Source organism: Vigna umbellata, chromosome 11 (assembly GCF_029865625.1).
Source record: "Vigna umbellata cultivar VRB3 chromosome 11, Vumbellata_1.0, whole genome shotgun sequence".
Lineage (NCBI taxonomy): Eukaryota > Viridiplantae > Streptophyta > Magnoliopsida > Fabales > Fabaceae > Vigna > Vigna umbellata.
The window spans coordinates 28,627,813-28,654,310 of record NC_142175.1 but is presented as its reverse complement, the minus strand read 5'-3'; the positions used below and the strand labels follow the sequence as shown (position 1 = coordinate 28,654,310).

Below are 26,498 nucleotides of genomic sequence, written 5' to 3'. Positions count from 1 at the left end.
TTGTGTTCAAATTTAACCAAAATAGTTTTAAAATAACAATATTAAATAAGATTATGTTTGTGAAAAAAGCATAAGAAATTAAATTATGGATTTCAAGAAAAACACTTTGCACTCAATAAATAAATAAAAAAGTATTGTATGTAAAACAATTTATAATAAATATATAAAAAATTACATAAATGGTAACCTTTATATTATTTAAAATCGCATAAACGATAAGTTTTTATTAGTAAAAGTATAAAAACATTATACAAACCTTACATGGCCATTAAACTAAAAATCTTCCATAAAAATCTCTTGCAAATAGTACAAGTAAATTTAGACAACAATCATTATAGACCTTTAATCACATATTTGGAGTGAAACTGACAACAATTTAACATTGATTAATAAAAATGCTTTCACTAATTTATAAGGAAAAAAAATCGTATTTTTCGAAAAGATTCACAACAGAAACAACACTCATTCACTCAGTCACTAGAAGAAGCGTTGATCCTATCTATATTATAGTTCTATGGAATTTCACCAGTAAATTGATAAAAAGCAAGAGCAAAGAGAAACAACAAAAAGTTTTATTATACAATGAAGATCTATAATGAAGATTGTCATCATTCTTGACATTAGTTCAACAAACAATGATAAATGTAAGACACATAAAGCCAAGTTTCCAACCTAAAGAACAAATCCTGTTTATATTAGACATTGTGTAGCATTTCATCACTAATTAAGCATGTGAAAAGAACACTGATACAAAACTGAAAGTTGAAAGAAAGAAAGAAAAGATTAGACTTGAGCAGTGCCTTCAGTGAATTTTGGATCCTCACATCTATACCTTCCATCTGGTCCAATTCCAAAGCCTTTTGGATCAGCAAACACATTCTCCAGAAGCTGACTACGGGGTGGAAGAGGGCTGTTGTCTGCAAACTCAACTGCATCATCAAGAATCTCATCGATTTTCTTCTCTATGGCCTTCAATTCTTGCTCACTGGCTAAATTGTTCTCAAAAAGGTATTGTTTCAGTGCAGTGATGGGGTCCCTACCAGCATAGTGTTCCTTCTCAGCTGCCAGAGCACAAGAATTTATGATTAGTAACTATTATGACTTATGAGCAAGATACACAAACAAAAGACTTTATCAAAGCTTACTCAAACTCATCAAGAAATAAAAATGTATTCACCTAACTACTTGCGGTGGGTTACTACGCATATGTAAGTAGAAAACATAGTTATTATTTATGAGAACATCTTAAAAGGATACCCATTTACCATGCTAGAATAACTAAGCCTAAAACCATCATATTTCAGTGTAATTTGAATGACATTAAGGTAGAAAATAGACAGCAAAAACAACTGAAGCCAAACTATCAGACGACAACTTCATCTGTTAGAGGACCAGATTGTTGTCATCTAACAGATTGAGGTGCCGTCCGACAGGATGTTATAGTCTGATGAAGTTCGTCAATCAGAATATGCATACCCTTACACGAATTGGTTCAATATTCACACAAGTATTTTTCTTTAAATCAAGACCATTTTAATAATTCTGTGTAAACTCAGTCAGGTTAATAACACTTCTTCTCTATTCTACTACCATTGGCTTTAAATCTGTTAGTTTTTCTTTCAATTATAATATGTACCTAAGAAATAGAAATGTATTGTGTGAGCCAAGCTTAAACAAATTTGAAAATGCTATTCCAAATGTGAGAAAAATAACTAAAGTTTGACAAATTGGTTGTTTAGGCCATATTTCTCTTCACTGAGTATGATACCTCTTCACACTGTTAACAAAATTTAGAATGCATGACCTCCTCCATCAATTAATATCACTCATCTAAGACCAAGTTAAGCAAACTATATGGCAAAGTAAATTTGTAATGATTATACAAAGTGCACTGAAGATAAATACCACATGAAGTGCAAAGGAACATCAACATACACACTTCAAAATTAAGAACTACGAAGAGAAGAAATTATCCAAGTAAATGCTCACCAGGGTCACGAAGCTCATCAGGGTCAGCCAATGAATGTCCTCTAAATCTATAGGTTTCACATTCCACTAGGGTTGGTCCCTCTCCCCTTCTAGCCCTTTCAATTGCCTCCTTTGCCACCTCTCTGACCTTCAAAACATCCATCCCATCAACATGAATCCCTGGCATTCCAAACGCTGGTCCTTTCTTCCATATCTGAGGATCTGAAGTTGCTCTGAGATGTGACATTCCAATAGCCCACAAATTATTCTCCACCACAAACACAATTGGCAATTTCCACAGAGCTGCCATGTTCAGGCATTCATAGAATTGGCCATTGTTACAAGTCCCATCTCCGAAAAAAGCCAATGTCACCTGATCAGCATCTGCCTCATTCAACACCTCCTTTCTGTATTTGCTCGAAAATGCAGCCCCAGTGGCCACTGGAATTCCTTCACCAATGAATGCAAAACCGCCAAGCATGTTGTGCTCTTTTGAGAACATATGCATTGAACCGCCCTGGCCTCGGCAGCATCCTGTTGCCTTTCCAAACAGTTCACTCATTACGGCTCGAGAGGAGACCCCCTTACTCAATGCATGAACATGATCTCTGTAGGTGCTCACTACATAATCCTCCTTCTTCAGAAGCTTGATGAACCCAGTTGACACAGCCTCTTGGCCATTGTACAAGTGAACAAAACCAAACATTTTGCCCCTATAATACATCTCAGCACATTTGTCCTCGAAGAACCTCCCTAGTATCATGTCTTCATACAGCTCCAACCCTTCCTCTTTAGTAATAAGCTGCACTCACAAATCCAGACAAAAGCAATAATCTCAAAACACTAACTCCCAAACAAAAAATTTCCGAACTTACATATTTTAGCAGTAGCACAACACCAACAATTTTCATTCATCTGAACTTCTGAAGCCAGTTAGACAATTAATACACAACTAAAACCCACATAAAATAGGACAAAACTTAACCGCATCGCGATTCCATAGATGATTTTTTTGGTTGCTTTTCAATCATATTTTCACGTAGCTAATTCACGTAACAAAAGTTTCCATTAAAGGTAAAAGAACACGGACTACTTTATTAATTGAGGTGAAACTCCAATTCTCATTGAAGAACAATACCAAGTACACTTGTAGAAATGCATCTAAGTTTTTGTGCCGTAAAATATAAATATATAACCACAGTCTGTCGAACCACACATCTGAAAACAGCAACCCAATTGATAAATTAATAACAAGAAACATTGGCATTTGAATCAAGCAGCTCATAAGCAAACCGGATCCAATTCCAGTGAACTCAATTGAATGAAAAAATTGAGATTTCCAACCCAAACGAACTGTTAAGTAACAAAGTATTGTAAAAAGAATAAACAGCAACCCAAATAATAACTTATATGAAAAAAAATTAACATTTGAATCAGCCAGCTCAAAAATTAAACTGGGTCCAACTCGAATGAGCTAAATTGAGTAAAAAACGGAACTTTTTTTATTTTCACCAAACCCATGTCAGAGAACCAATACCCATCCACGAAAGCAGGAATTTTTCAATGAAGAAAGAAGGAGAAAGGGTCACCAGATTGGAGGTTTGCTGGAGAAGAACATCAGCAACAGGGGTAGAAGCACGAGCCTGAGCACGAGGTTTGGCAAGAGCAGTGAAGCGAAGAAGCTTGCGAGTGGATCCAAGAAAAGAGGAAGAAGGGTTGGTTTTGGAGTGATCGAAGGAGAAAGAGAGAGGCTTGTCATTGGATCTGGGGGTGGTGGAATTGAGAGGAAGAGGAGAGGGTGCGAACTTGGTTGCAGTGAAAGACATTTTGGTCTCCCTGCAACAAAACGCCAAATGGAATCAGTGTGACAAATTGAGGCGAAAAAGAAGCAAAAAAGTGGGCTTTATTATAGAAGAGAAGAGAAGTAGGAGAAACAAGGAAGTAAGTAACAGGGGCGGAGGTAACGAGGGAGTGAGACTTGGAGATAACCGTCTTTAAGGTTGGGTTGAGTGACACTTTCTTTATGTCTATGTATGTTGTTGTCTACTCTAATTGCAAACAAACATTAATGAATACCACAAAATCCAACCAACTTTTCCTACATTCACAAATTTAAGCTTCCTTTTTTTAATGAGTTTTATGGTCATCTTGAACAAGATGTTTGGTTGTGAAGATGGGAGGGATGTGAGGAAAAAACTAAAATGGCACATGGGTCGGAGAACAAAAGAACAAAACTTTAAAAATTGTAGTTATTTTTTATATTTTTAAGTCACTTTTTCTCTAGACCTTTTCATCCAAACATCTTCAATTGTTCTTATATTTGTCATTGATTTTTACCTAATTATTTCTTCTCATTTACACAGTTAAAAAAATAATCCTACAAAATAAAAGTTGTTGTAATGTAAACTAAAAGAAACAAATTTACACCATAAATAAAACGTGTTAAGAAGTATTCAAGAAATTTATAGGTTATTTATCTCTTACCCCACACTAAATATTGTTTAAATCCTTTTATTTAAATTGAAAACAATCATATATATATATATATATATATATATATATATATATATATATATATATATAATCACTCTTTTGTAAGACAAATTTATTCTCCAATAAATATATTACTATTATGAAAAAAAGAATGCGTATGGATAAATTAAACAAGAAAAAATAATGTTAAGTTGAGAGCATCCATAAATTTGTATTTTTCTAAAAACGAAAAATTAAAATAGTAATATCTATTAAAAACTTAACTTACAAAAAAGTTTGGTCCAAGGGAGATTTCACGTAAGAATCGTGGATTCTAATAATTATGATGTCTAAGAATAGTTAAATATGTTTGACTTATTTAAATTCTTTTTAGAAATATTTATACAATTATTTTTTTGGAATTAACAAGTATATGATATTTTCATTAGAAATATTAATTATTTGTTATAAAAAATAAAGTAATATAGTATATTTTTATCGTAATGAAACATTTATTTTCAATTCAAAATTTATATGTTTGAACTTGTAACATGTTTTAATAGTATAAAACAGGATGTAATCCTATAACTAGGAAACCAACAAATGATGGGTTATTTTTGGGGTGCATTTAAAATATAAAACATACACGAAATCACTTCTCTTCTAGAAGAAAGCAAATAATTTCTGTGTCAAAAAAAAAAAGTACAATAGAGGTTTCATATTCAATATTAATATAATTAAGTTATAAAATAAAAAATAGAAGATAAATTTCAATCTATAAATTTAATTTTGAAATGTTACATAAGATATAAAAAGGTTACATTATATATAAATTTAAGGATTAATTATGTTTTTACTTAATTTACTTTTAGTCAAAAATAATTTTTTTAAAATTTTGGATTAATTTAGTCTTCCTTTTAAAACAATATAAATTTAGTATTTTTAACCAAATGTTATTAAATTTATTTAATATTTCAAACATTTTCTTAATTAATATTAAAATAAAAATATATTAAATAGTATAAATAATTCAAATACTAAAAGTATTTGAAATTTTAGATAAATCAAACAAAATTTAGTTAAAAACTAAATCTACGTACTTTTAAAATTGAAAGATTAATTGAAAAAAAATATTTTTAATTTTTACTAAAACTTAAGAAAAAAATATATATTTAACTTTAAATTTAATTATTAAAATACTATTTAAAGTGTATTATAATCATATCAGTTAAAATTTGTGTGTCAGATATTACATTAGTATTATTTTCATTAAAGTTTATTTAGATAATATTATTTGATAAATTGTTGTTTTTTAGTATTATTTATTTTAAATTCTGTAAATTTTTTAGTTTTTTTAAAACATATAAATTAAGAATTTCTTTTTCGATATATTTAATAATAATTTTAAATAACTTAGGAGGTGAGACAATGTGTAACTTAAATAAACATTCCTCTATTCGGTGAAAAAAATACAAACAATACTTCAAATATAAAAATATTAAAATAATAATATGAATAAAGTAGAATATATATATATATATATATATATATATATATATATATGAAATTGTAAATTTTATTTAACAAGTTAGTTTATAAAATTCTGTTAAATATAAATTTATTACGATATAGTTAATTTTTCTCAAATAGATATAAATATCTCGAAACTGACCATAATAAATTATTTATAGTCGTGTAAAGTGATTTTCTTTATGACTTTTGCTTTAATATATAATTAAGAATGGTATAATAAGATTTACATTTTAATAATATTTTATTTATATTTAACTTTTAAAATAACTTTTATTGTTATGATCTAAAAGTTTATTTCAGACTCATTGATATCATATTACCATTAGTGATACCCTAGGAGCTAACATGGAAATCTTATGGTAATAATCGAAAAGGTTTTGCATTATTTATTATTATTATTATTATTTATTATTTTAATTGAAATGATTGTTGAAATGGATGAACGTTGAGTAGGAGAGAGAATATTGGAAATGGTAGTGAATAATAGTTACAAGAAAGTATGAAGACATTGAATGAAAATGTGAACCTTATTTATATGGCCACGTGGCAAAGCATTTATGAAAATAGTCCAAAGTCTTTTTCATCATCTTCACAATACTTATCCATACGTATATTTTTTTTTCTTCCTTTTCTTTTCTATAGAAATGGATTTTTAGGATTGATTTTCTTTACTTCAGCAGTTACTAATATTAAAATAAGATGACATGCAATGTTTTAGTTTGTTATTGTTATCTGTTTATAGTATAAAGCAAATATCCGTAAAAAGATGTTATCTCTTGACAATTTTTATTAGGGTTAAATATGTTTTTAGTTCCTAAACTATTGGCCGTTTCTGATTTTCGTCCCTCATATAATTTGGTCCTCATTATTTTCGAAACGTTCGTTGGTCCTCATTTAGCAACAAATGAGGATTAAAATCAAAATTCCGAGGACTAAAACGAACGTTTCGAAAATAATGAGGACCAAATTGTACCTTAATTTGAAAGAAGGACGAAAACCAAAAACGGCCAATAGTTTAGGTACTAAAAACATATTTAACCCTTTTTATTACGAATTTGAATGCTAAGTGTTTTGGTGAAAATGTATTTTAAATATCTTAAACCAAAATTTAAATATGATTGTAAGTTTTTTCCTATTTAAATTAGTAATGTTTCATAATTTTCAACTTCGATTATGATTTTTCTTTGAGATTTTATAAATTTAAAGAATATATTATTTCGATAAAAATTCTGTAAGTAAAATTTAATCACTTTTATTGTTTTGTAATTTGAGATCAATAAGAAAACTTTTAGAATTTTGAAGAAAGGACTAGATTTGACTTAAATAATTGAAGAATTATAAAAAATAAGAAATATTAATTAGAGTGTGTAACATCCTAAAAATACAGTAGTAAACCATATGATAGAAATAATTACAATTAGTAATATATCAGTTCAGTCTTACACTAATCAACGCAAGTTCATGGTCAAACGGCCTTACATAAAGGTTTTCATTTAAACCGTACACGATAAGGGAAAACATGACCGAACGGTTTACAAAAGATACTACCGAACGGTCAGATAAAATCAAAAGAGGAGGTGACCGAACAATCACCTCACAATAAAACTACCATCTACTAACCGAACGTTCCTACTGCTCGGTCTTCACTTCCACTTCTATCAAATTTTCTTCTTCCAGCGCATCTTCCAACAGCGTGTCTCCTTTTGCTCACATCCACATGGATAATCATTGCAATGACAAGGACGGACGTACAAAACCAGACAACACAGGAAAAACACAGGGTAAGCTTATGTAATTTAATTCATGCATATCGTACATTTCACAAAATCATTCAAACAAAATAAATCAGAGTTCGTTTACACAAGCCTAATATACTAGACTGACTGTCCGGACTGTATGAAATCTGTGTAGCTACGACGTTCGTGCACCCGGGTGGTGTAGTAACTGAAATACTCTCATCAGCTGCCACCCGAGGTTAGTCTAATCTGTCCAAAGTACCCCTAAGGACTAGGACCTACTGTCGTTCCCACACATGACCTACCCCCCTCTACATGAGGACGAATACTCACGGAACATCAGGATGAATCGACAGCTTAGCATTACCACGGTCATACTTTACAAATTCCAATATTCATACATGAGTCGTTCCTCCCCGGAACGCTCGTTCAAAATTCACAACCTTTCATCCATTTCATATACTCTTCATCTTTTATTATCCATCATTTTAATTTCATCTTTATCATCAATTCTAAGAACATCAATTTACGATCGTTCAATCCTCACTCAGAACGAGGATGAATACTAGGAACGAGATTGAGAAGTATCCCATTCCAAAATAGGATAAGACCGAGAGGTTTACTGCTAGACGTAGGAATAAACCAAATACAATTATATAATATATGACGAACGTTTCTTGCAACATGAATCAGTTAAATGAACTGACTCTCGTGACTCAAACCAATACTTATAATAATTCATATAAAGAACCCAATGCCAGTCAATGACCGAACACGGTAAAAGGAAATTCTACTGAAGTTGGACGGACGTTATTTCATTATGATTGATAAATTATAAAAGAGTATAAGCGATGGGTATAAGACCGAGCACCACTCATTTCGAGAGCTTGATGTGAGACCGAGTGCTACTAAAATTTATAATAGAAAGATTTATAAATGAGATATTGTCGGAATTGTGTTTAAGAATAACTACTATATACAAATACATATATTTACAAGGTTTAAGTTTATCACCGAATACTCAGATGCAACTACGCTTGACCGAACGCTCAAGTACAGTACTATCACAAGAAGACGCTCGTCCTCGACTAGAATTCTTTCCAAATGAAAGAATTCAATTCCAAACAATTTTAATAGGAACACCGAACGGTCAAGGACCGTTCAATGACGAACGTAAACTATCATAGGGAAATTCATATCCAGAAATTCATTTATCTTCAACTCATTTCTCAATACATAATATCATAACTATATAAAATACATATCAAATCAATTTGCATACTTCATACGATCCATATCATACCAATAAATCATTTTCCACATAAACAATCATATCAGTATCCTACTTCATATACCTTCAACCACTCAGCAACATGCATTCATTATCAACAAACGTATAAACAACATACAATTAAATTAGATAAGCTTCCCTTACCTCTAGTGTGAACGAACGTCCTACAGACCAAAACTCAGTTCGCGGAAATACGATTTCTTCTACCCTCAACACTCAACCAACTCTTCAAACTAAAACAAGTTACAGAAAACCAAGATTGGTTCAGACAAGATGACTGCATGCAACCAGAGCTTGGTTTGCATGTTCACAAGAACGAACAGCTAGGGACGAGAAACTTACCGGTTTCAGAATCCGGAACTGTTCGGCTTAAATCGAAGCTTGGGACGCCGGAAGTGCTCCTACGGTGCCTGAACGGTGATCGGAAAAGAGAAAGGGTGAGTCTTGGTAGAGAGAAGGGAAAGTTTCTAGAGAGAAGAAGGAGAATTTGAAAAGATTAGAGTTTGGAGGAGAAGATGCATGTAGAGAGTGGGACGTGATTTTTCTAAAAACTCAGTTTTGCTTAAGACGAACGTCCGCTCATCTGCTAACACCTGCATCCCACTATCTGATTTCTGATCCTCCTTGCTTGACACCTAGCGTCCGTTCAGAGGGGTTTTGAGTGCGTTTTTAATGATTCTGACAGGAGGGGTTTTGGGTGCGTTTTTACGAAGTCTGACAGAGTGAATTAGTCATAAAGTATTGCACAAAAAGTTATTGCAATGAAAAAGAAATTGAATGATCAAATAATAAAATAATCTGAAAATAAATTAATAAGATAACTAGATCTAAGTTCATAAAGTATAAAGTATAGTAAAGTGAAAATAATTAAAAGGAAAGTAAAGTGTATAACGATTTGAAAACATTAACACAAATTAAAAAAGAAGAATATATATATATATATATATATATATATATATATATATATATATATATATATATATATTATATGGTTTCATTAATTATTGTAGTATTACAAAAATTAACTATATTTGTGAAATATATTTTTCATTGAATATAATTTTGAATGTTTTATTTTATCATATAATTATTTAGTATTACATGAGTCTTTTTAAGAATGATACTTGATCCTACAATTTCATATTACTTGAACGATTTGGTACATTTGTCGATATGACAACTAATAATTACACATGAATCTTATTCATTAAAAGATATTCAACCAATAGAATATCCACTCATGCATCTCAAAGGAGTCATATTATGTACGTCCTACTAGAGATAAACATCTGATCCAATCTAATATATGAATTTACAAGCGAACTCATGAATCATAAAATTATGACAAGTTCATCACAACCTAAATCACACATCTACATGTGTCATAGTATATGAGAACACTCCCTGAATTTCTTACCACTTGATATCTTAACATACGTGACTTAAACCATCAATAAAGCTAAGAGATCTTTGTTGAAATAAGAGTAAGTTCATCATAATCCAAGCCGCATATTTACACATGTCATAGTATGTGGTAACTCCTACCCAAATTTCTTACTGGTTGATATCTCAATATATGTGACTTAAACCATCAACGAAGCTAAGAGATCTATATTACAACATATGTGAGAGTACCTAATTAATAACTAAAATAAGGATTTGAATATCATCGAGACGAATAATCTCGAATTTTTACAAATTTCATCAATCTTTACGAGCATTGTAGTACAATATAACTCTTTCAAAAATATCATATTTCAAGAATAATTTTAAAAGTATTTTAATAATACAATTTCTAAATAATTTCAATGATTAATCTAAATCATGATTTTCTCAAATATCATTCTTTACTTATTTCAAATAAATTTCAGTCTCTTAACTTAAAGTGTGCATATTTAAACTTATATCAATTTCATAAAAGTATATAAAGAAACATAGATAAATTTATTCTAGTTAGTTAAATCATATTCAAAACTCAATTTACAAAAAATTCCATAATTAACATATATAATCTAGTAGTGAGATCAACGTATCAATAAGAATATTAAATTCAAAACATATGAAACAATAATTTATTATACAAAATACAACATTCAAGTTTATACATTAAAATTTCTTCTTAACCAACCACAACCCCTACATATCAAATAAAAAATCTAATTTCCAACTCACATGCACATATAGGTTATCTATCTAATGATTTTATATAAAAAAAGTTTAAATAATTTTCCTTACATGAGATATTTAACTTCAAAATAATTTTCAAAATTGAGTAATAAAATTGTTCCAAAATTTAGGAACATAGAACAATGTTCAAACATAATAAAATTTTAGTATGTAATTAAACAAGTTAGGAAAATGACTTCTTTCAAGTGATTCTAGTGTGTTTAATGGCAAAATATATGGAAATAGAGAAAAAAAATTCTTTTTCAAATATACATTTGATGTGTTGGATTAAGAGGAGAAGAAATTAAATGCATATAAAAATGAATCATTCAAATTTATTATCTAAAATTTTTAAGTTGAAAATACTTAATTAATAAAAAAATATTAAAAAAAATAGATATAGATAAATTTTAATCAATGTATAGTAATAATTTATAAAAGTAATGTTTTGACAAATTAATTAAGGGATTTAATATAATGGTCACATCGATACATTCTAAAAATTAAGAGAAACTTTATTAATTTTTTATTATTAAAGGGAGTAAATTGAAAAATAATGAATGGATAAAAAAGGTAATTAAGTATATAATATTACAATTACATGAATACTAAGAAATATCTTCAAAAAATAGTAAATAAACTTTGCATATACATATATAATAAGTATAAATTATATACGGTAATTGTATGATATTTACTATAATCGAAGAGAGAAAGAAGCATGGAAATGCTTCAAATTGTGAATCAATTTTCTAGTTATAAATCTAAGAAATGACATATTTCTATCAAATTTAAATGGGTAGATAGCTCAGTGGAAAGCATTTGACTGCAGATCAAGAGGTCACCTGGTTGGGCCCTTAATTGTGTTTTACTCCCAAAACAGGAAACTTTATTTATATAGTTAAGTCCCACTTTGATATCACAAATGGGTCCATAGCTCAGTGGTAGAGCATTTGACTGCAGATCAAGAGGTCACCGGTTCGAACCCGGTTGGGCCCTTTTCTTTTTTAATTATGTTTTACCCCCCAAAAGTGAATTTTATGTGCACAAATTATTTAAGCAAGCCCCACTTTCAATCATAAATTCGGCCATTAATTGACCCCATCATATATCCTGCAAGAAAGAATTACGCAACTGGAGCATTTATGCCATTTTTTGCAAATAAAACTCCAATAACTATGAATTTATAAAAGCAAAATACAAATTCGTCAAAATATGACGTCTTTATTTTTATATTCTGTACGTTTTCTTTCATTTTACCCCACTTCTACTGATCAGCTGTTTCCCTAAGTATAACAATACTTGAACTAGTTACAATTCCTAATTACGAGTTGCTCATAATTTTGCCCCATTATATACTACAATTTCTGTGAAGAAAAGTATATACATCTCGGTACTTCCAAGAAAATATTACGCAATTGAGCATTTTAGGACATTTAGTTTAGTCAAGTGAAACTAAGGTTAAAATAACAATCATCGCCGATGCCACTCTCATCCCAACAATATGAAAACTACATGGTGCGGCAAAGAAAATGAACGATGCTTGTTTGAGAAGAGAGAGCAAGAAGACAAAGCAACCCAGCGGAAAAAAAAATGAAAAGGGAAGAGAAAAGAGGAGGATGTTTGCTCATGGTAGGATTAGAATATCTCAAACTCACTAAAATGGCTTTTCTATTTTACACGTACATACAGAAATTTGTGTATGATAACAAACAGATAGAACAGCTAGTAAAATGTACGGGGAGAATAAAATATAAAAGAATAACAATGGGTTGAGCTAGATGAAGATATCTATTGTTAGTCTGTACAGTTGTTAGTGCTTGATCTCTCTTTGTCTACAATGTTCCCTGTTTTCAAAAAAGTTAGTCACCGCTTATTTGTCTTCTCCTTGCCTGCAGACAAGTTTCCCTAGTGTCAGAATTAGGCATTACCAAAGAGAAACCATAATTTTCTTTCTTAAATAACATTACTCACCAAATATACTTGATTTTAAAGGAAACCGGATTGATGAACCCTTAACTCTTAGCTCCCGGTTTTGCTTGTTTCTACTTTGTTTCTCAATAGCAGAAGAATTATTGCTACTTTCGCCTGTCAGAAAGTTTGCAACTTTATTTACCTTTTCATGGTACACAGCAGGCGGGGCAAGCTTCAACTGAGCCAAGTTTTCTATTTGCATAAATCTCTGATTTTTCTGCAGGTTGCTCAAGATCTCAAACTGCAGAAAAAAATTCAATATAAATGTGTTGGAAGTTGTACAATATTGATGTGATTATACAAATATTTGATTACATTTACCCGTGATATCTGTTGCTGCCCATACATATTCTCTGTCAAATCACTGTCATGAGAATGGATGGTACTTCCATGGGGGTACTGGCGCCTTGATGAGAATTTGTTGACCAAGCCATTAGTTGCAATGATTGATTTGTTTCGGGACTGCTGGGATTTCTTGCCAGGCATGCATAGAGGGCATCCCGACGAAGATCCTCTGCTTGATGCCTCAATTTCCGAAACTTCACATTGGACATGAATTGCATGGCCACAGTTGAAAATCCGAATTCCAGAGCTACCAGAGTTCTTTGTAAGAAGGCAATTACAAATACAGCACACGAGACTCCTGGGGGCATATCCATGAGAGGCCCCTTTCTTGAGTAAACTCATTGTATAGAACGAGTCATCTTCTATCAACGATTTGGCAGCATCCTAAGTGCAGAAGTAGCAACATGAGAACAGAGACAGAACAATACACAAAAGCCCTTATGGATGAAGAGAAAATTTAAATTATCTTTCGCTGTCTAGAAAGAAGAAACGGTAATTTGTCAAACAATTTTATATTCTATACCGAAGTTATATTTAAATGTCTACTTAAAAAAGTTCATTTTGTTCTCAGAAATGTCACTAGTTAACACACAATACATCAAAGTAAACAATTTAGCATAGCGAATGAGATAAACAAAATGCACCAAGCAACTATTTGTCACTTGGTGGCATGCTTCAGACCCTTGCATGATAAAACTGATGTACTGGAGCAAGTTTAGGACCATATTTTATCTCCAAAAGAATTGATAACAAATACAAAAAGATTATAGAGTAAGAACTTAGCTTGAATGAATTTTGTCATGTTTCTTACAGCACTTTTTGACAAGACTATTTAAAACTTCAATAGATCAAATTTCATTGGAAACTATGAAGAATACTACACTTCATAAATCTTGACTAGTGAAACTAAAAATATAAACAGAAAAAGAAGTAACCTTACCAGAATTCTTCTTTCAAAGCCATATGTTCCCAGCATTCCCAATATTGTAAGTTTAAAATCACCAAATTCTTGACTACCATTATCAGACAGAAGCTTAGACATGATTGTTGGAAGGTGAACAAAACCAATCATTCCCTCTACAATCTCTTTAATGAACTGTGATAGCAATTTTCTCAAGATATGACCATTCCGGGACTTTGAAATTTTCCAGCTGCTTTTATAGGCGTCCTTGTCCTGTTGTGAATCTGCTGATCCAGCTAACATTCCAAAATGATTTTTACTTTCATATGCTCCTTTAACATTTGAATCGATCAATGGGTCACAAAACCTGAATTTCAATCAAAGGAAAATGGTAATTAATATAGAAGTTTTCCAAATGTCAGGAATAAAATAGAAAATCACTGTTGTACTCTTCTTTACATGGGTTAAACCATGAGGTATGCTCGTTTGGGTATACAATCATCTTAGAGATTGAGTTTGATTTTAACTCAACCCTACAAAACAAACTTGTAAAGTAAGAGTTTCTCTCTACTTATATACTATATTTTAGTCATCTCCAACACATATCCCTCCACCGAAAACTCTCAAGCAAGAAAATTGAAAAACTAGACGTCGACATTTCAGACTTTAATTGAAAACCTAATTCAATTTTACAAAATTAACTTATAAATTGCGGTTGCTCTCTATTTATAAACTAAATTTTAAACCTAACTCCAAACAATGTGGAATATCTAACAAGGGCTATGGTCTAAAATGCAATAAAGGAGGTTGATTTAAAAAAAATGTTCTTTGTTTGCTCAACCATATTTATACAAAAGTAATATCATGATTTTTTTTTTTTTGTGTGGGTGGGGGGAACCTCAAGTAAGAACAAGTGAAAGGAAGGAAATTAAATTGATATTAAACTCACGAATCAAGTAATTTAAACCAATGCGCTTCTGACTCCTCAGGATTCAGACGAGGGGTGTTCCTCTGACACAGACCAATACAGGCACGCAATAGATCTTGGATGTCACTTCCCTATTAGATTAGTAACCACTAAAAGTATTAGGTCACCAAATAGATAAAAAACATACAAGCACACAAACCAAAGCATACTTCCATCTTTGGAGATTTATTAAAATGCTATAATATCAGGAATAGATAAACAAACCTCCTTTGTTCTTAAAACAGTGTCGAATACTTCCACATGTGAAGAACCAACTCTGCTACGGTTTAAAACTACAGCTTCCACAGCAGCATCAAGCTTAACGAATTTATCATTAAGATCAGAAAGTGTAATTGAAAGAGCTTTACCAACATCACCAACCCTTTCTAATAAGAACGCAGTTGCATCTATAATGCCATATTCTTGACAGAGACGTAAACAATGTTCAACTCGATAGCTATCAAACATTTCCAGAAACTTGAGAACTGAACTACCTTCGTACTGGCATAATAACTGCAAAATTAGATAATGAGAAGAATTAAAACTTAGTTCTTGCTGCAATTCCAACAATGAATTCCCTCAATACAGAAAACAATTTAAAACCAATGTAAAATGATAAATGCTATGTAAATAAATCAAAAGAAAAGAAAAGATGACAGTATGTCCAACCCCATGAGACATGAAGTTTTAAGAGATAGAAAGAAGTGACCACTAACCACACAATTTGATGCATCCCAAAAAGAACAAAGAACACATAAAAAACACTCTGCCTAAACAGTTAGTTCTAGATGGCAAAAAGAACAAAATTAAAAAATCAAGTTAGTCCAGACATGCAAAGGCATTGGTATAAAAGCTCACCTTAAGGTAAAGCTCAATAAGATCATCAGGCACGTGAATAGGTTTTTCCCGCATGAACTTGGGGAAATTGGATATATTCTCTAAGTAATCTCTAACTCCTTCAGAGTGATCCTTAACCTGCCTTCCATTAAGAGGATTCATAGTGTCATCCTTGCTCAAATTAGACAAATCTAGGGTGCCAAATAAGTGAAACTCAATGAGCGTCTTTAAATAAAGAAAAAGACTTCTTGGATGAGAGTGAAGTTCAGTTATGATATGGAAACTTTCTTCGCTAAAATGACTGATAACCACATGGAATGCACCCTCCCTACAAGAAATCAGATAGAGTAATTGTAAATTAAGATGATTGGTTACATAACTTGAATACAGAAATCATAATTGCCCATAACCTTTCAAAAGAATCCAACTAATTATAGGGTAAATCTAATAAGGAGGGTTACCTGCTTAGTTCAACCAATTCAGGAATTCGCAATATGACTGCTGACCGAAATGCTACATGCTCATTGTCAGTCAACTGTGATAATGTTTTATTAATAAAGGAAAAGGTATGAATAGGCTCGTCTACATCATTCATATAACTATCCAGTGCAGCCACATATTCATGTCTGAAACTATGGATCAATCCACAAACCTAAAAAAAGTGGGTAAAATTACTCAATCAGATAAAAAGTCCATACTTGGTATCACTGTGCTTCTGAAGACAGTATTGCCAAAATGAACAAGATGCATACCTGATGATATTTGGCTCTTTCACATAGATCTAGCACAAATGAAGGATCCCAGTCTGACTTAGGAAGTACTTCCAACAGTGCTAGCACTTGCTTCTCTCTGTTTTTTGGAGTTGAGCAATAAACAGAAATATCGGTAGAGGAGTGACTATCAGATGTCAAATATTCCAATATTTGACACAGTACACCCTTTGAAATTTTAGCTCTTTGGGTAGCAACATAATATGCAATGAACTCAAATAGATAACCTATGTCCTTCGAAGACCACTCTTTTATCAACCCATCTTCACCACTACTAAAGGTTGTATCTGTCTGAACAATATTCGTATCAATTATTTGAATGAGTGCATCAACTGTGTTCTGAACCAAAGCATTTTGAGTTTCAGTAGCTTTATCTTCTTTTTTTGCTTCCTCTATAGGTTTATTGGCTGAATCTGGTGAAGATGAGCAGGCATTTGGAATTTCATCTTCAATAAAAGCACATCTGAGGACATCTAAGGTAGCTTCAGTGTCTAACTTTAAAAGAAGATAAAGATTCGGGTGGGGTCCTCTGGACTCAGAATCTGAAATGGTGTGAGATTTCGAAGTACAGGAGTCCTTTAACAAAAACTCCACAAGTTCTCTTCTAAGAGAAGGTAAGCGTGTGGGAGGAATAGTTCCACGGCCTACAATCATATGCAACAATTGAATCATTATCTTGTAGTATTATTGGAATATTTTCAAACTAGAAAAAAAGGAAAAAATAAAAAGATTATAAAGTACAAGGAAGAATATTACCTGGTGGAAAGGGAAGACCTGTAAAGCAGTACTTGAGATAAACCAGCATTCTATACCTGTTAAAAGGAGAGACAGAAGGGAAAAAAAATACATATTTAGTCACTTTTAATGTGTTCAGAAAAAACTGAATTTTCTCTGGCGTAGGTGAATTGTATATTAGCTTCAGTGTTTCAGCTTCTATTGTAAGCAGTAGGTTAGTCTTTGTCATCCATAGTTAGTTATGCCAGCTAAAGTTAGTTATCCTAGCTGTCACTTCTTAGAAAGTTAGTTTTAAATTTTATTCAACCTTCCAAAACCAACTTTGAAGGTTGGGTTTGCACTCTTTATATAATATAAATTGGTCATATCTTTAAACAAGCCTTTTCCTCTCCTCTTCAGAAGCAAGCCATGCAGCTTGAATATGATTCGCATTGATTCCTTCAACACCTGACATAACAGTTGTTGGTTGCAATTGTGTGTTACAAATCAATGAAAACTAAAATGGAATCAACAAGTATAGGGCCCGACTTGTAACACAGCTTTATAAAAATTATGGTTGTCCTCCCCCTTGCCATCACTCACAAATAGCACATAAAGGAAGTTGATGATAACAATACATTTCTTAATGGTTTCTCCGAAGATGTCTACATGGCTCACTCCCTAGGTTTTGAACATGTAGATAAAACCCTTGTTTGCAAGCTGCAAAAGGCGTGGTCTTAACAGGCCCCTAGGGCCTGCCATGATAAGTTGACCAACACTTACTACGATTTGGCTTTGTTAGAAGCAATTGTGAACCTTCTCTTCTAATTCTCATTAAGGATGCCTGTTGTCTTTATACGTTGATGATAGCATCCAATACATGTTCAAGTGTCCACACTTTTAAAGCATGTATATCCAATATATCTATACGAAAAACATAAGTATATATAATATATAAACATAAAAACCTTGTCCCTTTATACACAAAAGAGGGAAATTGTTCTCTTTATGAATTATTTTTAAAATGTAATGAGATTAATAGTGTTATTCCAAAATGAAAATTGTTGAATATAGTGAAAATTATATATGGGATTAATCTCTCTTGTGTTAAATACACACATAGGGTTCTCTATTTATAATAGAAGAAATATGGGCTAAGCCCAAAATACAAATAAGAAATAATAACAAACTATCTAAAAGATAAAAGATAAAAGATATAATATATCTAACACTCCCCCTCAAGCTATGCATACAAATCGTATGTACAAAAGCTTGTTACTAATATAATCCATAACGACTTAGTGAAAATATCTACTTCTACACTCGAGTGACACCAAATTGCTAATGATTTGCAAGACGACATAAAAGACGAAATACCAACCCAAAGAAATAACAAAACACAAAACTACGCTTCCCAATCCACGATCCTCTTACGCACGCTCTGTCACACAACCACGATCAACTGATACCATGTTAGAAATGGACTTTAAGCCTAACTCAACCCCACAAAACCAGCTTGAAAAAAAACTCTAAGCTGCTGACAGAACTCAACCTCATACTGTACATTAGCTCAAGTGTTTCAGCTTCTACGGTAAGCCATAGATTATTCCAGCTGTAGTTAGTTATCTATTGTGTCATTTCAATTACAGACAGTTACAAAAGCTGCTTGTAATCTCTTTACTAAGAATAGCTCAGCCATCTGTTGAGAGATTCCTAAAATCATTAACTTAAAAACTTTCTTCTCTTTCAATTCTCAGTTTCTCTAAATTCTTCGTAGTGTATAAACTGCCACCTGTTTTCTTGTACACATTATACAGACTGCCACGGACAATTTGTAGTCAATTCAATTTTTTATTAAAATTAACGTCTAAAAATTGTCTATAAAGGCTTCATGCAAGATCAGAACTGGAGCTAAATAAGGTCAATGGACATACAGGTTGTACATAGCTAGTCTGTGTAATTATTAGGTACTGGTGAATAATGGTATTTTTTACTTTTCTTTTCTCTTTACCTTTTCCACGGGAAGTTAAAATAATGGAAGTATGTTAGAACTAGGAACGCTTTAGAGAGATTCCCATTATTTATTAGGTTACTAGCACTGCCACCATCTCCGTTTGTTCTCTTACTATAACTACACTGCTCATATAGGCATTCTTCAGAGACTTGGCATATTTTTAAACTTGAGAAGACAAACAAAATCCACAAATTTTACAAATCCATATTAGCTTTCGCCATGAGTTGGAATTCACAAATAATACATGGATATGGAGAAAGAAAAATAGGATAGTGGAATAATAAGGAGAAAGAAAACATACCCAAGTGCAGTAGCACTTTCCTTTTGGCTATTTTGTAAGACAGCAAACAGCTCCTCCAGAGGAGCCCTAAAATCGTCTAATCCTTTATTGAAGACATAAACCAGGGCACTATAAAGTCCATGCTCCCGGCATAACCTGACGACCTAAATAAAGTATCAAATTAACCATTTGACAGTTGTGCCAACAATAAAAATTAAAGGCAAGAAAAAATGTATCAGAAGATCAAACAAGAACCTGATTAAAATCCAAGGATGATATATCCATATGAAGTACACATTGCTCAACCCGCTGTAACCACCCTTTGGTACTATAATACTCAACCAATTCTTGCATGATCTAGACAAAAGTGGGAAAAAACATAAAAATGAAAAAGATATTATTAGAAGTAACAATCAAGAATATAAATTTGAAAGTCAAAAAGATAATATTGATAATGTATTATCACACTATGTTAAACAAAGCTTAACATAATCCAATACCTCAGGAGGTAGAGATCCAAGCATGTCTTTCAAAATATATGGCTCCAGAAGCTCCAAAAATGTTTCTGGAAAGAATTATGAAGTATTTGTACTGTTATCCATTTGAAGTTGAAAAAGACTAAATTAATGATGTAAGAGCGTTTACACAAACTATTCATTTTTCCTGGATCAAGTAATCTCAATAAATCAATTGTGAAAAATAGAATTAGCACAATATCCATTCAACCATGCAACCATTAATCAAAGAAAAGTAAGAGAATTAAACTGTTGATGACAATGTAATAATTTTAAATGAATATTTAGTTAATTTTCTTTTCATGATTCTTTTAAGGTCTCTGTTTACTGCTGAATGTTTGGCATTTGGGAAGTGAAGGGCCAATAAGAGCATAAGATCAATGTTGCAAAGAAGAGAATGTATTAGCTATGATAACGATTAAATGTATCAAAGAGAAAGTAAGAGTAACACAGGTTGAACCATTGAGAATATATGTAGAATTGCATCTAATATGGTTTGGCCAAGTAAGAAAAAGATAAATAGAAGCCCCAAATAAGAACGTTAACCAGATAGAGCAAGGATGGACTAAGTGCTAGAGGTATTGATAAATATAATACTTTTATAATGGTTGTACTTTGAGGATATGGTTTTCAACAAAATATTTTATGTCAAGTGGTATCGAATATTTTACTGAGATATCATTAATTAACTCACAAAGATACACTAGTTGCCAGAGGAAGAATATTATACAAAAAAATAAATACTTTCTGTGCTTACTTGTTTTAAAATACAGAGCATTTATTTCAATCATGGAGAGAGGAAATTTAGAACATCCAAATATTAGAAGATGTTTCATGGTTACTCTTTTGTTTTGGTTTGTAAAGAATGAACTTCTATCAACATTAAATTACAAATTTACAATGAATTAGTTTTTTGTCTTTTCTCTCTGCTGCACCCCTTCCTTAAGAGGAATCCCTTGTCAATTTAAAAAATCATTGAGTTATGAAATTAAAATAAATTGTTAACCAAGAGAAATAATTGAAGATGGTGCTGAAAAGGATCAAAACAAGAAGTGAAATGAAAAGAGACGCTCTCTTAATAATAAACTACTACAAAATGCTAAGACAACATGTTACCTCGTTGTTGAACACCCACGAACTTGGAGAAAATTTCATCAAAAAGAATGTCCATCCGTTTGATATGACAACAAAATTCAACAGCAACCCCACCAACACGGTTGTATTGCTCCTTTATCTCACAATGTACTGAATTGCTTCTACTATTTGAATTATTGGATGGGTCCACTTTACCTATTTGGTTGCAGAATGCCACTGAAATGTAGGAGAACACTTCATCAACATATGATGTAAGCAACTCCACCAAGAAGGGCATTATGGCCTCATGTACGGCATCCAAGGTTCTAGGAAGATCAATAACACAATGAGCATGGCCATCATAAAGAGTCATTGCCATGTTCAAGGCACCCATCCAGTCACCTGCTTTCCGCAAAACAGAAATACGCTCTTTCCAAGGTAGAAGACGAGAAATGAGAAGATGTGTTGGACCAAGTACATAAACAGAAGCTCCTCTTACAGCAACAGAGTTATGATAAGCTTTCTCAGGATTTCCGAATACATTGATGAAGTGAGTATGATAAGAGACTAGATCATCTCCTCCAATACCATCTATGGCAATACTTGTTTGGTGAATCACAGTTCCATCCTTGGAAAATAAATACAGTTGTCCACTTGAAGTTTGAACTTCCAGCATCTGAGCAAGAAAATATCTTTTTAACTACCCTTATAGCAAACAAGCAACGAAATACAACAGGAAGTGTAAAAGGATAAAAGTCGTACACACCCACACAAAAAAAAAAGTGGCCATACATCTAGCTAATCCAGGGACAAAAGATTATATAATACCTGATCATCCAACCACGCTAGACCTATAGCCGCACCTTCGAGAGACCAATTTCCATATACTTTTAGTTCTGATTTCACTAACTTTGCAACCAGAACCTTACGTTCCCAAGCAATTGCAAGCAATGAAACTCTTTCACTAGCTTCTGCAGACATATTTTCTACAAGAGCAAGAAATATTTAGAAATAAGTCAACATCAATTATAATTTGTGATAAAATGAATCGGTACCAGTAGAACTATGTGTTTGTGTCATGTATTTCCATGCAGTATACGGCATAGACCCCTCCCGAACCCCATCTGGCCTAGAGAGTTGAGCATAGACTTGCAATGTAGGGCTCAGCCGTACCTATAACAAAGAAGTCTCAACAAAGCTGAATGAAAAATTATGGCACAAAGGCACATTGGAACCAGCAACCAGCACAAACATCAGATTTCCATACCACCAATGCAGTTTGATGAGTTACAAATACAACCACACCTTCTTCCAACAAAGAAGAGGATTCGTTGAAGAGTTTCCAACCTGCATCTCCGCCAACAACACCCATCATGCTGCTTATACTGCTGGCTGGGGTTGAGGTGTTTCCCTGAGAAAAAGGCGAAGCACTTCCGCTGAAGTCATCGAAAAGGAGTGGTGAAGCTGAAAGCACCAAGCCTGTACTTTGTCCATCAAGAAGACACTACAAGATTAACCCAAGTTCAACAAAGGACAAATGTGAGATGCTTGGATATTAAATTAACCCATAGGTCCCCTTTATACCATAACGCTAGACTCAGCCCATTGCACATTAATGAAAAATGTTATATACCTGAGTTTTGATGGAGAATCTACTAAACAAAGGAACAACCGAGATAATGTGCAAGAGAACCAGACCCTTACAATCACCAGTAACTGCTTTAAATTGACGAGTATTCTGAGGATCTTGACCTAGAAATAAGGTATGTACTACTGGTGCTGTATGCTCACCACTAATAACTTTTGCTACAACCCCTTTCTGTACATCCCACAGGATAAGATGACCATCACCATAACCAGCTAAAAGAAGGTCTCCTTGTTGATTGAAAGACATAGATGTCACTGGAGCACGCAACCGATCACCTTGCATAGCAAGCATCAACATCTAACAAGAAAACAGCATATATTGATAAATGATGTTAGAGCTGATAACAAAACTCAGTCACATAAATGCTTGAAATTATAAGTGTCGGCATTACTGTTTTGTGCGTTGTCTAGTAAGCATTTAAAGAGTGTCTTAATACTAATCCATTAATAATGTGTGCATGTGTGTTGGGGAGGCAGGTTTTTTCTTGTGAGGTAGTTTAATCCCTTATTTTTATAAAAATCAAAAACAAAAAAGTTGTTTGCATTTTCATATTTTTTTTCTCGTTCCTCAGATATTTCAAGCCAATCTGATAAAATATGCTTTTACTGTGAAATCTAAAAGAAAAACTTATCAAGTTAAAAGATAGCATTAAACATAATATTACTATTTAAAAGTCATATTAGTTGGTACTCCTGACAGGCCTTAACTGCAGCCTCATTGGTCTGCCTTCATTGTAGCCTCCAGCACCTTATAATCATATTACTAGGAATGAGGGGATATGTTTTGTCCTACATTGCCTTAGCGACATGACCTAACTAATGCTTATAAGGCTCCTCACCTTGTAAGTTTGTTTGGAGCTGAATTAAGCCTAAGTCTAAATTTGAAGATCAATCAAGATCTATCATAAATCCATCGTTGGGTAACTTGCATTGTCCACACTCCCAGCCCGTAGCCATCGGCACGAGGGGTTGTGTTGGAAAGCCACCTCAATTGCATCCTCTTTGGTTTGCCTATTGCTGCCTCTTTCATTGTACCAGGCAGTGTTATCAATCATAGATGGCAGAAAATGGCGGAAAGCAATAATTCACTACACCATATAATAGATAGGGTTGCAGGTAAATAGCAAAAGGCACATAGCCGTTGAAATATGACATATATGTTTGTTAAATATAAGTTATATGCAAGTAGCACAAAAATTGGCACAATATTAACGCAAAAGTTCAATTGGCTTAAGACTCGCTAAAAATGACAAGAGAATGTAGGTTGCATGACGCAACTGACACCAACAACGACCACAGAAGCGGACAGAATCAAGACTGCAAATCCATGAATTTTATAGTGGCTATTTAACAACACTGGTAAAAGGTGTGAAGGTGTAATTAGTCTCACTGATTCTGTGAACTTAAATTAAGCACTAAACCCAAATTTTAAGAATTGCATTATTTTTATTGTTTAATATATCAGACTAGGTATAGGTTTGTGGGCAAGGATGTAAATTAAATTTCCATAATTCATTAAGCATTGAACTTGAGCTAGATCAAAAGAGTTTGATTGAATCGGAAGCAACCTTTCCATCAGAACTATCAGCATGATGAATGGAATATTTACTGGGAAAGACAACAATGAGCCCTTTTGACATTCCTACTGCAATATAATTAGCATGAACTGCCACGGCTCGGGCAGAACCTTGCTCACGCCTGAATGTTTGGGACGAAATCGCCCTGGTGACTGCATTATCAGCATCAACATCAAAGTATCCCAACGTCGTGGACCCTCTTCGAACGCCCTCGAGTCTCATTGGCTGGGCAGCAGCACCCTCTTCCAAATGCAAACCAGTTGAAGCTCGCTTTTTCTCCAATTTTTCAGCCAATTCAAGTGGTTTCATTGAAAATTCTCGTTTCTTCTCTGCTCTCTTAGAAGCCCTTCTGCTTTCCAATTCTTCAAGCCTCTCTTCCACTAGCTCTGAAACATCACCCAATGAACTACCATCGTCACTACCGCCACCACTCAGCTCATTTTTAACATGATCCACAGAGCTTTCACCATTATCCACCGTTTCTTCTGTTTCCACAGCTGAATCCATAGCTGTGATTCTCTTTTCAGAACCATCATTCCCATCCAAGTCACGATCATTATTATCTTCATCAAACGTTGAAGAATTCATATCCTTCCCATGGTAACCGTCAACCTCATCTAAATTCCTATTCTCCTCACTCACTATAGAAGAATCATTATAATTGCCATTTCCATCATCATCGCCATCCCTACTGTCATTATCAGTATCAATATGCACCTGATTGTCAGCGGCACTACCAGCCTTCAAATCAATGGCAATATCTGCATCACTCTCAACACGCTCGCCGTTAACAGAAGCACTTTCACTAGACTGAGTCTCGATTCTCTGCGGCACAGGATCGTATTTCTCACTAAGCTCGCCCAATTCGCCTTTAGAAGAAACATCGGAATAATCGTCGCTAGCGGCAGCGGTCGAACTCAACTCAGTGCTGATCGCAGCCGCAGATTTCCTCCTGGAAATGATCGCCGCCGCGTGCGGCGTAGGAACGGATCGAGACGCCGCAGCAGCAGCCGCGAGGGCGGCGCCCGGCTTCGCATTGGACCGCACGCCCTGTAGTAGAGAAGAGAACGGACGCGAAACGCGTGTGCGGTCGGAGAATTCGGCTGGTTTGAGCCGAGAAATTGAATCGAGTGCGGGTTGGAGTGGTTTTGGTTGAAGAGTGGGGTTTTGAGGATGGGAATTGGTGAGTGGAGAGAGAGAGTGAGAGGGAGAGGAAGGGGGAGAGCTTGAGGAAGAAGAAGTGTCACAGTCATTGAGAATTTCATCGATGGTGCGGTGGGGAGCATCGTCGTCGGCGTCGGAGGAAGAAGCGGAGGAGGAGGCAGAGTTAAGGAGTGAACGGACGTCGGGCTCCATGGTGTGTGCCCAACGACGATACGCACAAGTCTTTTGTTCTTTTATTATTTTAACTCAAATATTCAATTTAACAAAGAAAACAAAAAAAGTCATATAGTTTTAGCTTTAAACTTTTTTAAATAGTATTTATTAAAAAATAATAGTTACATGATTTATCCTTAACTTTTCATTATCCTATCATACAATTTTTTTATATACTTTATTAATTTATCAATTCATTATATCTTTAGTAAGACATATTAAAAAATAATATATATAATGATAGCATTTTCTACTTATCATAACAAAACATAATTGTTTTGGACCTGTATCTTTAATTTTTTGTAACATTAGAACAACTTTTTATTTTTATTAATTTATT

At 33.2% G+C, this 26,498-nt stretch overlaps 2 protein-coding genes and 1 non-coding gene across 3 annotated transcripts; 1 reads left to right on the top strand and 2 right to left on the bottom strand.

Annotated features, from left to right (window-relative positions):
* Positions 1 to 556: 556 nt before the first annotated feature.
* Positions 557 to 3,951, bottom strand: LOC148191421 (pyruvate dehydrogenase E1 component subunit alpha-3, chloroplastic-like). Its single transcript, XM_088102343.1, has 3 exons — positions 3,558 to 3,951; positions 1,990 to 2,770; positions 557 to 1,061 (listed from the first exon to the last, which is right to left on the bottom strand). The coding sequence occupies exons 1-3, from the start codon at positions 3,792 to 3,794 to the stop codon at positions 784 to 786; spliced, it is 1,296 nt and encodes a 431-aa protein (XP_087958469.1). The 5' UTR covers positions 3,795 to 3,951; the 3' UTR covers positions 557 to 783.
* An 8,142-nt stretch (positions 3,952 to 12,093) lies between these two features.
* On the top strand, positions 12,094 to 12,165 carry TRNAC-GCA (transfer RNA cysteine (anticodon GCA)). Its single transcript has one exon. It is a non-coding gene; the product is annotated as a tRNA-Cys (tRNA).
* Positions 12,166 to 12,804: 639 nt separating this feature from the next.
* On the bottom strand, positions 12,805 to 26,174 carry LOC124841214 (uncharacterized). The gene is made up of 19 exons (XM_088101815.1): positions 24,773 to 26,174; positions 23,191 to 23,502; positions 22,825 to 23,061; positions 22,613 to 22,730; positions 22,386 to 22,543; positions 21,600 to 22,233; positions 20,469 to 20,533; positions 20,224 to 20,325; positions 19,990 to 20,132; positions 17,717 to 17,772; positions 16,943 to 17,604; positions 16,652 to 16,842; positions 16,212 to 16,518; positions 15,579 to 15,866; positions 15,336 to 15,445; positions 14,426 to 14,753; positions 13,462 to 13,869; positions 13,141 to 13,381; positions 12,805 to 13,058 (listed from the first exon to the last, which is right to left on the bottom strand). Exons 1-19 carry the CDS (start codon positions 26,135 to 26,137, stop codon positions 13,033 to 13,035), a joined length of 5,751 nt encoding a protein of 1,916 aa, XP_087957941.1. The 5' UTR covers positions 26,138 to 26,174; the 3' UTR covers positions 12,805 to 13,032.
* Between the last annotated feature and the right edge of the window lie 324 nt (positions 26,175 to 26,498).

Excerpts from the sequence above, each read along its gene's own strand:
- LOC124841214 (XM_088101815.1), bottom strand. The coding sequence starts at position 26,137 with ATGGAGCCCGACGTCCGTTCACTCCTTAACTCTGCCTCCTCCTCCGCT. Across the intron at positions 23,503-24,772 it reads CTGATAGTTCTGATGGAAAG|ATGTTGATGCTTGCTATGCA; the intron begins GTTGCTTCCGAT and ends TTTTCTTGTTAG. Across the intron at positions 22,731-22,824 it reads CTCATCAAACTGCATTGGTG|GTACGGCTGAGCCCTACATT; the intron begins GTATGGAAATCT and ends TCTTTGTTATAG.
- LOC148191421 (XM_088102343.1), bottom strand. The coding sequence starts at position 3,794 with ATGTCTTTCACTGCAACCAAGTTCGCACCCTCTCCTCTTCCTCTCAAT. Across the intron at positions 2,771-3,557 it reads TCCAGCAAACCTCCAATCTG|CTTATTACTAAAGAGGAAGG; the intron begins GTGACCCTTTCT and ends TTGTGAGTGCAG. Across the intron at positions 1,062-1,989 it reads TGATGAGCTTCGTGACCCTG|CTGAGAAGGAACACTATGCT; the intron begins GTGAGCATTTAC and ends GTGCTCTGGCAG.